Source organism: Haemaphysalis longicornis, unplaced genomic scaffold (assembly GCF_048455015.1).
Source record: "Haemaphysalis longicornis isolate Haplotype H1 unplaced genomic scaffold, Haemaphysalis longicornis Haplotype H1 scaffold_3, whole genome shotgun sequence".
NCBI lineage: Eukaryota > Metazoa > Arthropoda > Arachnida > Ixodida > Ixodidae > Haemaphysalis > Haemaphysalis longicornis.
In genome coordinates, this window is record NW_027526335.1 from 85,705,800 (window position 1) to 85,720,006 (window position 14,207).

The window sequence follows — 14,207 nt, forward strand, 5'->3', positions numbered from 1 at the left end:
CAACTACATTGAACCCGTTCTCATCAAATTATCCTGTATATCGAACAAATGCCGGTCATGGTATATTTGCAGTGAGAACATAAAGCGAAAATTACACCTATACTGAACCAAAAAACCTGTGACTCCTGATATACCAAAATTCAAATGCAGCAGAAGTGCCAACCCAAGTTAGCTTTCCCTCACAGCGGAGGAGAAATTTTGCCAGCACAACCCTAAAAGTTGCTTTGACCGGCCGTTCACAGGCAGCGGGCAGCTCTTTCCCCCTTTCTCCTTGCTCTTTCTATCGTGACTGCACAGCTGTACTGTGTAAGGCAAGCCATCAACATTCCCCCATGCCAAAAACAATCGTGGCCGGCCCGCCATGCCTATTTTTTTGTTTTGTTTTGCATTCGTCGTGTTTGCGTCGCTCCCGCTTTGTGGGCTTTCTTCCAAGTGTAGCTGTGGTGGCTAGCGCTAGTGTCACTAAATAAAGACTTCTTTGACGGCTCTAGCTAGCACAAAGCGGCCGAATTTACCTTTCACCGTGAAGCTGGCAATCACAAATCGAGTTGACCGCGGTGGAACGACGGACGTCTCCACAGCACACAAGGTTCCCAAGAGCACCCTCAGCACGATCGGCAGGGTGCTTAGATTAACCATTTTGAAACAGGTGCTGGGCAGATGCTACCTATTGCTTCGAATCTGCCGTTTGTGCATGCCAGCGACAACTTTGAGAATCCTGAGGAGTGCAACGAAGCCACCGCCAATGTTGCTGAAGTGTGCAGCGAGCTGTCGGAATTTCCAAATGCCGTTGCCGAATCAACAGCTGGCGAGTTTGTGCGAGTGGATGATGGTGTCGCGACCATGGGAGAGTTTGTAAGACTACATTAGAGAGTTTTAGCACTCCGTATGCTCCGTGTTGTACGTGGTTACCGTGTTGACTGGTACCCGTCTGGGCACTTGCGCATTCGTCGCGGTAGGGGGATTAGTTCCGCAGGCCGGCCCTCGCCCTGCCCGTGCATTCGATGATGATGATGACGATGGTAATTAATGGCACAAGGCCAACGAGGGCAAAGAGCGCCAGAGAAGAGGTTATTTAATGAAGAGAAGTGATTACCACACACGGGTAGGTATAAAAACGTTTAAACCGAACATAGTAAAATCAATTAAAGATAATGGTGATGGCTGGTGTATAGGGCCAGATTTGGTTATGCGTGATAGGAAATGAGGTTTAAAAACTTGACGTCTGACAAATACTCAAACACACGTTTCACGGAAACCATGGCATCGTCACCTAGAAACAACGATGGATGTAGGGGAATATGTTGTCTGTAGAGTTCTCTGAAGTGTTTGTGTCGTGTTGTGTGAAGTGCCTTGCATGTGATTAGTATGTGCACTACGGATAAGGCCTCTCTGCACCTGCTGCACTAGGGTCTAGAAGATCGCGTCAGCAGATACGAGTGCATTGCATGTGTGTGCCCTATCCGCAGCCTACCCAAGGCGACTTCCATGCGTCTGTTGTGTGAGTCAGATGTGTACCGTCCCAAGTGTGGCTTTATTACATGTAGTTTGTTGTCTGTCTGTTCATTCCAGTGTGTTTGCCACGTTCTGCGCAAGTGTTGTCTTATGTGTGGCTTGACATCTGTATAGGGTATCGTTGTAATGTCTACAGTGTTCCTCTGCCCGTGCATTCGTCCTGATGGGAGCACCTCCTCGCCCTTCCGCGCGCAGGCGCAGTCGGGTCCCGGTCAACATGGTAACTACGTAAACGATGGAACAGACAGACTGCTAAAGCTCTCTATTGTTGACATTGTACTGAGTGCAAGCGAGAGTGGGTGCAACAAGGAAAGCAACTACGATCCTTTGCCAACAACCTCCGACGTGATTGGTGCACTCATACTAGTCTGGCGCTTCTTCACGAATGTGAAAGGTGGTGGCCTCAGCTATTCTGACTCTTTCAACAATGTATACTGTCTCAGGCAGTGAGGTTAAGCGTGCTATGGAACTGGACGTTATAAAAAAGCAGAAGATACTAGGCTAATTCGTGCAAAAGTAAGAAGGTTTCATCAATAAAGTGTTTCTATAAATGGTATGTGCTTTTATGACGTCCAGTTCCATAGCATGCTTACATCAAATTATCCCCTACATTGAACTCATAAGTGTTTCTTGCGACTTCGATATAACCGGGTTTGACTGTACAAGGGGCAAGGAGTGTCTTAATAAAAAGAAGGCCACAGCAGTGCATCAGTATAGTCGCCTGAACTGTAGCTTCTAGGCAGCTGTTAATTATTGAGATTGAAAAAAAAAAAGTGCTCTCCTCCTAGTCCTCCTGCGCGAGCGGAGAACGGGAAATAGCAAGCTCGGGCGGCTTGCTTAGCCACCTGCAGTGCATCTTGTTCCTTTTGACAAGTATAATGAAGGTACTTTAGTTGCTTCATGCCAGGTATGTTGCTAGCAGAAGATAGGGCGCTCGCTGTCGTCAGTTATCGACTTCGCTGATTGAGCACCAATGCTTTTCGAAAATGAAACTGAAAGCATCATGGCTGACTAAATAGTGAGGGAAGCAGCCTGCCTCGCAGTGTACGAAAGCTGTAGTCTGTGAATTTTAGATACGATGAGCTCACGGAAAGCTTTGATTTAAGTTTATTTCACGTCCTTAACCACTTAGGAACTCATATTTCCCGAAAAGATCAATAAAGGCTTCTCCAATGAGCTCTCATTGTTCAAAACCTTTGCGACGTCTGAAGCCGTAGTACCCAAATGCGTATCAGGTGCCGTCTTATTTTCATGTTTCTGGCATATAAACAACTGCTGGTTGCGAGAATGGTGGATTTGGATTCTTGGCACTTTAATCCATCGATAGAGGCCAACTTGTTCCGGCCCTTTAGTGTCCCTTTAATTCACCTCTTCTGTGTTTCCCTTTTATTGCATGCTCACTGCAGCCCCCACTGCCTGCCCACTTAGTCCACCTCTTCTGCTGTATTTGGTACAGGGCATGGCATTTCTTGCCACACCCTTTGCCGCGATAAACTCAACAAATAACACCAGTCGCCAATTGTGCTAAATCTTGTCTGTTAAACATGACAGGCTTACATTTTTTTTTTGGCCTGCCAGTCCTTTCTCACATGTCATCAACAACTAAACTCGATTTTCAAGGTACCAAGAACCAAAGAAAAAAGAAAAGATCAATCCATATTGTTACGTGGCGGCAGGACAAATGAAACGAATGATGACTGATAGAAAAGTGTCGTACCATATTTACACGATTGTGAGTCAAATCGAACAAAGGTCGACCCCCCAAAATGGCATCTCTCTCTCTCTCTCTCTAAAAAAAAAAGAAAAAAAAAGAAGAAGAAGAAGAAGAGAAGCGAGCGCAGGAAGCAGCTTGTTTGAACACTGCTGTGAATGAGCGCCGAGAGTTCTTCAAGCCCAGGGCACTCATGACAGACGGGACGATACAGCACAACACAGAAGTGATGCAAGCAAGCGGCAACGTGGCTGCCTAGCAAATCGTATCACAAAGAGAAGCTCTTCCATCAATGATCGATACTTTCACAAGAGCCGTACACTCGTGGTGCGCGCAGTAGATGGTAAAAAAGAAAAGCTTTTGTTTAATTAAGCACGAAGAATAACCATGCACTGTGGGTTGAGCAGGAAACTTTATTCCCAATCATGAGAACACATTAGCTGCGAGATGACAGCTATCGAAGCTACCGGCAGTGGCCCCTGCTGCGCGATATCAAAACAAACAACATGGCGGCTGACGGGATCAGTCGCTCGCAATTTCCCTTGATTCGTGAGTACGTTACATTCAAGAAGTGTTTTGTTCTTCTCTAATAAACTGATTTCCCTTGAATCAATGCCCGGCGCTGACGTAGGCACAATCATATCACATTCTCTACACTTCCGAATGTGCTGGTGGAAGGTTAGACGCTCTAGGTGCAGTGGACAAAGGACACAGATGGGGAACACCAACTTTCAAAGTCGGCATCACCTTTATTGGCGGCAGAATGCATGCAATGTTAAATGCTACGCTTCGACTGTAACTATTCAAACGAGGGTGTTACGCTTTCCCCAGTTCATAGCAGCCCTGATTTCTCATTTCTCTTGCCGTTACAAGCGGCAAAAAGTTCGATTTCGATTCTAAGTCGACCCGCCAACATTGGATTGTCAAACTTGAAAAAAGGGTCGACCTACAATTGTGTAAATACGGTATTTACATGATGTTGGCCCTGGCCATGACAGCACTGACGCCAGCTACGTATGGCGCGCTAGGCACCACTGTCGACTTCTTTTTCCTTCTTGTAGCAATATTTACATCTATCTGGCTCATCGGTACAAAAGTAACCACCCCAATGAGAACAGCTACAATACAATACCAAGCATTTGTTCCACTACATGCTTGCTGCTGCACACCTGTGTGGACACACTCCCAACAAGCTTCAGTTAGAAGCAGGGCTAAAAGCAAGTCACACAGCACTTAGCCATGAGAGCTGCACCTTCAAAGAACAAAATAGCCTAACTCCTTTCCCACTTTCCTCTCACAGACAGGGTGCACGAAAAAGGAATGGAGAAGAGCTCCTTAACAATGACTCCAAGCACCGCCAACTCTGCAAAGCAATTGGCATTCACACTACACGCAACAACGCCGGTATGAGTTGATGTCTAGTGCACGTCCTGTGTAACTGTCCCTTCGCATGCCCTCGTCTTGTTGCGCTTTTTAGCATATCGAAGACAACGCCAAGGTATGCACACTGCGTGATAGGCTTTGTACAGCAGCACGAGCTGCGGAAAAAAGTATGGGGTGACCACAACAAGGGGAGCAACCGACCATGCTGTGCTCCTGCAGCTCCTTCTGGTTGGCGAAGACCTGGCCGCACTCCTTGCAGTCGAACGAGTGGCTCTGCTGGTGGCGCACAAAGGCGGCCTGCCGGATGAACCCCCGGTTGCACGACTTGCACTGGAAGGGCCACTCCGACTCGTCTCTGCACCAACGCCACCACAGACGATCAGAGTGCAAATTGGAAGTGATTTTCTTCAACAACTCCAAAAGGACACATGGGGCTAAGGTACTTGTTGAGCCCACAATGAGTATTCCCTACAATGAGCGGACTATGAGCACCCTGGCGGACAGATGAAGCGGCATAATGTGACCGCAAAGAAACTTACGTACATCCCGCAAAGCATCAGCATGCAAAGAGACAATCATGCCTCCCCGTCTCTCCTCGCTTGTGCAACAGAAGAAAAAAGTCAGCGACCATGAAAAGCTGCGACAAGCAAGTGCGTTGAGGCACTTTCGCCAGCATTAAATTACTGTTGAGCACCCTTATTTTTACGCAGGAACAACTGGCATAACACTATTCACAATTTCTACCAGTACTGTATACAACTATCATAAAAAAAGAATACCAGCTCCCAACTGAAAATCATTAGAAGAAATAATCACCCACCTAGCATTCACGACATTGAAGCTACAAACGAGTTGCACAGCCACTCAGTTGAAATGCCACGCCACTGTTCTTTGCCATGGCATTCATCTGATGGCTAGGGGTAAAACAGTGAACCAGCCAGTCTAAAAAAAAAGAGGAAATGTGACTCTCTCTCTCTCTCCATTTTCTAAAAAAAAGGGTGGCACTCCCTGCTGGGAGAGAGATTCTGACTTCACTCCTCAATGTCATTCTACTTTGTTCTCTACTTTGTTGCTACTGTCTCTCATGTGAAATGAGAACCCGATTGCACTTCTCGCTTCACTCCCCTCCCTGAGAGGTGGGATAACTACCAAAAGAAAGATCGTAATGCTATTCCACTCCTTGCATCAGCGAGGCTGTGACGACAATCACGATGACGATGGTGATATCTATGGATCATGTCACAGAATGGATGATGTCTGATTTGTACAATTGACAGCCGCCGACCTTAGCTAATGCCAAGGAACATGACCGGGCGACTGTAGTGGTGCCTCTAGTCCTGTTTTATTGTATCAGTTGAATGCTAAACTGCAGTTTACACGCCGATAACTATGCTTTCGTGCTGGCCTTTATCACAACACTACTGCTCATATTTTGTGACTGCAGTGCAAAGTTTGAAATTTTTCAAACATTTCTTCCGGCTTTTTCGATTAAAAAAAAAATTGTCTTCCATGGCCAAAATGGAGCTCAGTGAGTTACTGAAGGCTGGTTCTTCCGAACTGAACAAAGGTGTACTTTTGTCTTGGCGGCCCCTTTAAAAGATAGGAGCGTGAAGCGGCGGTGAACTGACTTGTGCTTCCACTTGTGCAGGAGGCACTCGGCGCTTGTGGGGAAAATCTGCTTGCACACGGAGCAGCCATACAGCGTCTTCTCGGGCTGGGGCCTAGTGATGATGTTCCGCGCGTGGCTGAGGGCCTTGTGGAGCTGCAGCACCTCAGGGCTGTCAAACAGGCCCCCACAGGTCGGACACAGCAGGCCAGAGGCGGCTCCGCCCGGAATGGCTAAAGGGGAACTCGGGTGGAGCTCAGATCGCAGCGGGCCATTCTCTCTGCTGTTGCTCGCACTTGGGCCTGCAACAAAAAAGGCACCCGAGACAGAACTCTTGCGAAACGCATCAGATGCTGTATGTAACATGCTGTACACAACACACTGTACGTAATAGTACAGTGCACCAGTTTTTTTGTATAGTTATGAAGCTTGTGCCACCCCTCACTGCTTGCACCAAAACTACCACTTGCACCAGCCTTCATGTAATGCCTCCACCAGGGAGGCCTTGAGGTATGATTGATTGATTGATTCACTGATAAATAAATAAGCAAGCAAGCAAGCAGATAAGTAAGTGCTGCTGCCTGTGTGCTGGGGCCTGTTCCAAGACAGCTGCTACCGCACTGATCTTTCTTTTCTGAACCCCATTAATTTGTGGATAAGCTGTTTGAAAACTGTTCAAGTCAAGTATTTGCCTCTGTTGGTTGCTCAGCCAAGTCCTCAAATATTCTGGACAACTCGAACACTCTGTAGACAGCTTGAAGACAACCTCTACACTGACAAACAAGGCCAATAAGAACGCAAGGTTAAAGAGGAGGGTAGAACGTGGCAGAATTTTGCTAATTCACACTTTACAGGGAGTGAAATGCCGCTCAAATAAAAACAGTGTTACTGTTGTTCAAAAAAATGTGTTGATGTTGAGTGAAATGACCTTTAACTGAGTCAATGACCTTCAACTTTAAATGAGTGAATCACCTTTAACTCCCGTCTGCAGCGTTATCAATGTTGCTGCAGTTTTGGCATCCATTCTAATTAAGAGTGAAAGTTTTATTTTTGCAAAAAATACAGTGCAGTTTCTTTAGCATTCCATTTTTGTTAAGAATTTTGATTTCCTTTAAGGACCTCGGCCCCAAAGCAATTCCTACAAATTTCCCCACCACACCATGATATGATCTGGTTTCACAAAAACAGGCAAGATCACTCCCTCGCACACAGCTACAAAAACTTAAAAAAAAAAAAAGCAGCAAAAACAGGCGTTAGCACACGTAGCTACAAAAACTAAAGAAACGTAGCAAAAGCTGGCTTAAGCTTCATTATATGGCATCTTTCAGCTAGTCTTAGCCAATGTGGCCCCTAACCATACGAAGACATGATCACTGTCCATAACCAAGGATAATGTTATACACGGCTTCTTCGTGTGAATTGTCGGGGCTAAGATACAACATAGAGCAAGCATGCGTTGACAAAACGAAGCGAGCAAAATTCACAGTGCAATATGACAACACTGCATTCACCGTACATTACCTAGAATCAGGTCATCCACGGCTTCTTCGTCCGAGGCGTCAGGAATGTCCTCGAGGTCTTCCGGCAGAGGGGCGTCCCGTAGAATGCATAGGGGGTTTCGTTCTCCATACGGAACGCTTATGAACACCTTTTTTTGCACGGGAACATCGTCTTCTGCAAGGAATGCACCAGATAACCAGAGTGACCAAGTCACATATAGGTACATATACACATCACATATGCACATATCACATACAGTATACATATCACATTACATATCTGATGATACGGAGGATGTCCGTAATAATTTCTCTGACAAGATATCACGACAGTGGAGGGAAATGGAATACAAGCACACCACAAAACCCCACCTCATGCTTACTTCAGGGCCTAAAATCTTGTCAGCAGCCCATTTACTACATGTTAATTTCAAGGTGTAGAGAAGATAGAGATGTCTACTCTAGGGAACCATACATTCATGGTGACATACATTCCAGGTAAAACTGGATTCACACCTCTCCGCACAAATCTGTACACCACTGCAGAACCCAGCAATGTAGAAAACTGACCACAACCACAGTATGCTCCGATTCATACAGAGGTGAAGATTTGGCTAGTTGGATGCATCCAAAATTTGTTACAGGCTTTGTTTAAAGGTGCCGTGAAGATAAACGCAACCTTGGTCCATTTTGTTGAAAGAACCTTTCAGACCTGCATGATCAACTTCATTCCTACCCCAAAGGACATAGTTTTCCTGAAAAGGTAAGAAATACTGCCAAACTTGTAAATTTTGCACTACACAAACATCAGCACTGACATCATGAGAGAAATACCAAAAACAGGAATACCAATGCGTCAGCATAAGTGGTGGGATTAAATGAAACTAACAATCACATAACCAAGTTTCTTCCAAGACGTAACCAAGACATAACCGAGACGCTCAAATGCCATGCGCTTTTCCCCCATGTTTGGAGCTTGCCCCACTCATGCCTGTATCGTAAAAAGCGTGTTCACACCAGGCCAAGGATCTGCTGATTCTGGCCTGTGCCCACTGCCCGCAAGCAGTCGGTGCTTATGGCAACAGCACGCCAACGAGAACTCGCTAGCGCGTCAGTGTCAGTCTGCGCGCGTTCTGTGAACTCGCTCATGGTGCAATGAACGTTACGGCACAAAAATGGTGAATTTAGTATAAAAAAACATCAACCGAAAACGAATAATCTACTTACAAAAAAAAAAAAAAAAAACGATGTTCTATCGGGGATCCAAACTTGCGACTTGCAAAATGACATACCTAGTGCTCCAGACCGCTCGGCCACGAGCCAGCGCTGCCGGTGATGGAAATATAAAGTATATAATGTATAACCAGTTTACATTTTCATTTAGTTTTAGCATTTTAAGCAGCTTAGATGACTATTTGTTGTATAGTGCTCGTGCAGTAAGCGTCCCCCAAATTTCCACAATATCTCACACCTAGCAACTGCATTTCTTAGACGGAAAAGCGTTCGCAGGTGTGTGGCCCTGCTGCTGACCGCTGTGCTTGTTCACCCAGCGCAAAAAGTGCTTCCTGCACCCAAGTACCTATATTAAATTCGCCGACTCTTCTCTCCCGCCTTCAATTGGCCTTATACTACCGTACCGGTCAGCGAAACGTCGCATGTGCGCTTGTGTGAAGCGACCAGGACTTGGAGCTTGATACAGTGTACTAACTAACAAACTAAAGAAAGGCACATTCTTCCATTGACAAACATGTCGTGGCTTAGTTTCAATTGAGCAAACGAATTGCGACGACCCGCCAGCGGCCGCGGACTAAACGCTGGGCCGACTGACTTTGTCGGAAGGTCAGCGAGCCGTGCAGTAGGACAGCCAAGCCAAGCCATTTTTGTCTGACGTCATACAAAATGCCACCGAAAGTGGGCGAGGATGCAGAGAGGCGGACAGCATTTTCGAAATGGTTTTTCTGGTGAATAAAGTCACGTAAACGCAGCGAGAGTGGTTGAAACATAGCCTACAGACTCCAGAGAACAATTTGTGCTTGTAATCCCGCAATGTTTACAAATCACTTCAGTGTCCCTTTAAAAGACACTCACATCCTACAATCCGCACCTCTGTTTTTTCAACAACACCAAAGCATATGCTAAAGGCGAACATTAGAAATTTTTGGATGACATGAAGGCTACTTTTTCAACCAACATTGAAGCCTTTTTACTTCACATTCCTTGTTTTGAAATACTATTACTCCTATTACACATTACAAAAACACCTTCAAGCACCCTGCATCCTTTCCCCCTAAAATAAGAATACTCTTCTGACAATCTCTAATGAACAATATTGCTGCCAAAGGCAAAAAGGATGCGATTCATCAAGGGGGCTTTCCTTCTTTAGTAGCACCACAAGGACCCACACTCCTCCTCTCCCCATCTCTCCTTTCAACCCGTTCTTCCAAAGTGTGACACTACACCAGCATTAAACAAACACATCGCCCCTGATTGTTGGCCCAAAAAAGGCACCACATCTAAACTGCAATCATGCCATTTGGGAGAAATGCATTGTGTGCTCTCAAGCTTTATGTTAAAAACAAAACAAAACAAAACAATCATAATAAAGGGACGTAGCAACATGTTTCTGACTGGCATTGTATGACAAAATAAGGCACGAAGAAAGAAAAGAGCCAGTTTTTACATTGCACCCTAGATTTTTTAGTGGTATCACGTCGGTTCAACCTAGGAATCTATACCTAACTACTATGGCAAGCGCACTTGCACGCACACACACAGAAACAATAAAGCATACACGACAAGTAAGAGAGTTAAGAAACAAGGGTTCCTTGAGCTCATTATGCTTTGACCTACTGGATTTGGCCTTTAAGGGGAATTGAAGCGAAGTATGGCGGACTCCCTTGTCCTGTGTGGAACGTGGGGCCTCCTGGCTGAAGCGACCAAACACCAGCGACACGAAGCCACCCACATCGAGCCCTTTGGGGAACACCAGTTCTGCACAGAACGGGTCTAAGTCCACGTTGATATAGACGCGGGTGGCCATGGTCAGCTGGCACTGTCAGGAGACCAACTGCAACACGGAAAAAAAGAAAAGAAAATACTCATGACGACACAATCAAAAGTACAGACCGTGAAACAAGGCAGAATATTATAATAATGTCACACCTTAAAGGTAAAAAAACAAATGCTGAGAGCAAACTGCACAGTTTCCAGCTACATATACAGAAGTGCGTCACGAAGATAGTTTATTGGTATTGAAGTAAAAGACAAAGGATGCGTTTATAACAAAGTTAGAGTCACGGACCAAGTCAAGTGCACAATTTCGACATTTCGGATCTCATATGGGGTCTTTGTTTATAATGTTCCCACACACAAACCCTGTATTCCATATGGGGATGAGATTGTGATCCCATACAGGGTCCTTGTGAGCGAAGACCCTATGGGATCCGAAACGTCAATATTGTGCACTTGACTTAATCGGTGACACACCAACTTTGTTATGAACTCACAACCTGACCCGACAGACTTCTGTCGAATTCTGGCATTCAAAAAAGTTGGCAGGCAATCACAGAGGGTGCAGTGTAATTCAATGGAGCCGTGGGCGACCTTGACTTGCGTTAAAATTGAGTGACAAAAATTGCTGGGCAAGGGCAACACACCATTTGATGCCACATGCAAAGACGACAATTATGACAGCTCACATTTACCCTTTCGGATAATCCCCCAATGACGACAGCAATGATGATGATGGTTTTGGCTACTAACCATTTACATATCGAAGGTGATGACAATTATGGTCATTAATAGTCCACTTTTTGGCCACGCTCCTTCCTGGATGAGGATTGTTTTGTGTCCAGCAACGAAGCGAACTCCCACCTGGCCCCTTTGTCAGACGAGTGGCGTAAACATATCTCTGTACGACCTCTGCCAAAGAATATGAACCCCGACCTCCATCCCGAGCGCAGGACCGCCCGCAGCCAAGCCCATGAACACTTATATGGCAATCGCTCTGACGTGTCCTACACCGATGCGGCGAGCTACGCTGACAACCAAACCATGGTTGCAGTGACAACAACCAGAAGCCATTTAACTTCATGCGCATTCATCTGTACGACATCCCCACGAGACGCCGAAGAACTCGCCATTGCCTTAGCCCTCATCCAATGCTCCAGCAGAGTCATCATCACTGACTCTCAAGCAGCCTGCCGCAGTTTCCTTTCAGGGAGGGTTGCACCAACGACCCTGCGGTTACTTCAGCGATACCGTCCATCTCACCGAGTGGCGATTGTTTGGACACCTGCCCATGCCTCTGTAACGGGCAACAACTTCGCCCACCAACAGGCTCGCGAACTGGCCCACCAAGCCCCAGAGGTGGGCCAGTACTGGCCAGTACGGGCCAGTACTGTTGTACTGGCGCAGCTCCGACGCCACTTCTCACCTATCAGGAAATTACTCAATTTTACCGGACCACCAGACAAAAATTCCCGTGCCCTCACCCATCCCTCAGCAAAACTCAGGAAATAACACTCCGACAATTACAAGCAGGCACGTACGTTCACCCAGTTCGAATGAATTTATTGTTTCCCACACAGTACACCGCGCTATGCAAGTTTTGTCCACAGCTAGGTACCCTCCAGCATATATTTGTGGAATGCGCTCACAACCCAGCCCTACCACCCCTCTCCACCTGTTCCTTTCCTGAGCTGTGGGAGACACTGTTAACCAGCTGTCAACCGGAAGACCAGACTCTCCTGGTGACACGGGCCAAGACGGCGAGGGCAACGCATGGACTCCCGGACTAGGGTTCCACTCTCACACTTGAGCTCATTAAAATGTTTTCTCTCTCTCTCTCTCTCTCTCTCTGTGATAACAGCTACACTGAAAAAAAAAAACAGAGAATGCCTGTCCTGTCATTGCTTCTAATCATTATCAGAATGTTCGCGCTCCCAGTTTTAGGATTGTGAATCAAGTAGCTAAATAGTGCACATTGCTGAAAAAAGTGTAACCCCTCTTGTGTGTAACTACTTCACTGTGCGTCCTACAGCTACATGAAGTTTTCTCCCTCTCCCTCGTTCCTTTCTAAGTGCATACGTGCTATTTCAGGCTACAATTTATGAAGTTACAGTTTGCCGCCCGCGTCTACTTTTTCTAGTACCAAGCTCATTTGACAGCGCGACCGTGTTTTAACTTTGAACGTGTGCCTTAAAACGATCAGATGTCCTTGGGAAATTTTTACCGTTCGATATGGGGCACAACGTTATGGCTGAACAAGACGTCACCGGCGACAACAGCACCTTTGCCATTCGACTAAAACTTTACCGCGCGAATCCCTGGTCCCATTTGTTTTTGAAAGCCCAGTTACAAGTCACAATGAACCAGCTTTTCCATCTATGTTTCTCGTTTCATACCGTTCCGTGCCTTATGATGACAGAGCCTAGGAGCGGCATAATACGTTCGGCACAACATTCTTTTGCAGTTAGCACAAGCAGCTGCTCTTGCGAGTAGCCCATTGGGCGGGAAAGTAGAGTCAAGCTTTCTCGCAAAGAGACCATAAGGGCCTTGACTTACACGAAACGATTACTCCCAATTACTTAGTACAAAAAAATAAGGTGAACGCAAGCGAAGAACTTTTCGCACGCTGGAGAAAGCAGCTACATGCAACAAGGTACTAACAAGTACGAGGCATGCTTGGTCTGTACGAATAGAAGACTTTTGAATAGACCTTGCGTGGTTGTACTCGTGTAGGCCAAACTAGAGTCGCCAAAAAAAGCTACGCTGGCTCTGATCTAAACCAAAACGCGAGCCTATTCCTTACTTGCCAAAAGAAACCGCGCGAAAGTAGTACAGGAGAGCGCACTCGGAGACGATCATGCATGGGCCCACCGACCTGTTTGGCCACTGCTGGCGAAAAGTTGCAAGGAAACCTAACAAGCGTGCATGCATGTAACGTTACTACATTTACCTTAATATCTTCGATGAGTGTGGTCTGCACTCATCTGATATGCACCACCAGTTCCAAAGGCATGTTTGATCAGCAACAACCGCTACGGCTAGCTCGCAAAGAAAAACAAAAGCACAATACAAATGGGCTCATTGATGCCAGACCGCGAACTATTCGCCGTCAATGCCAGGTGGACCTCAGGATCAGCTAGCCTAACTAAAGCCGAACAGATAAGCTAAAATTACACATATGAATTGCCCTAACTATTAGATTTAAAACAGGCAAACCTGTAAATAGCGTTACGAATTTCGTTTTTTATTTAATTTACCTGTCTACTGCCCGCGGTGTAGGAAGGAGAATGAGCAATCTGCCCGCGCTAAAGTGAACAATAATTATATTAGAGAGTTTTAGCATTCCGTCCGTTCCGTCATGTACGTTGTTACCGGGTTGACGGGTCCCCGTCTGCGCCTGCGCGCGCGGAAGGGCGAGGAGGAAGGGCGAGGATGCGCGTACATGCGAAGGCAGGCCCGCGGAACTAATCCCCCTACCGCGACG

At 46.3% G+C, this 14,207-nt stretch overlaps 1 protein-coding gene across 2 annotated transcripts in view; it reads right to left on the minus strand.

Moving 5' to 3' along the window:
* Positions 1-13,801, minus strand: part of LOC144174765 (uncharacterized) — a 34,436-nt gene extending 20,635 nt beyond the window's left edge. The window contains exons 1-5 of one of the 2 annotated variants that reach the window (XM_077703633.1): positions 13,674-13,801; positions 10,565-10,781; positions 7,737-7,889; positions 6,238-6,517; positions 4,811-4,964 (exon numbers count right to left, since the gene is read on the minus strand). In XM_077703633.1, coding sequence (XP_077559759.1) covers positions 4,811-4,964; positions 6,238-6,517; positions 7,737-7,889; positions 10,565-10,754 — 777 coding nt within the window. In that variant the 5' untranslated portion in view covers positions 10,755-10,781; positions 13,674-13,801. Of the gene's footprint in view, positions 1-4,810; positions 4,965-6,237; positions 6,518-7,736; positions 7,890-10,564; positions 10,782-11,476; positions 11,586-13,673 lie in introns of those variants that run through there. The other variant, XM_077703634.1, reaches the window with a different exon arrangement.
* Positions 13,802-14,207: the final 406 nt, after the last annotated feature.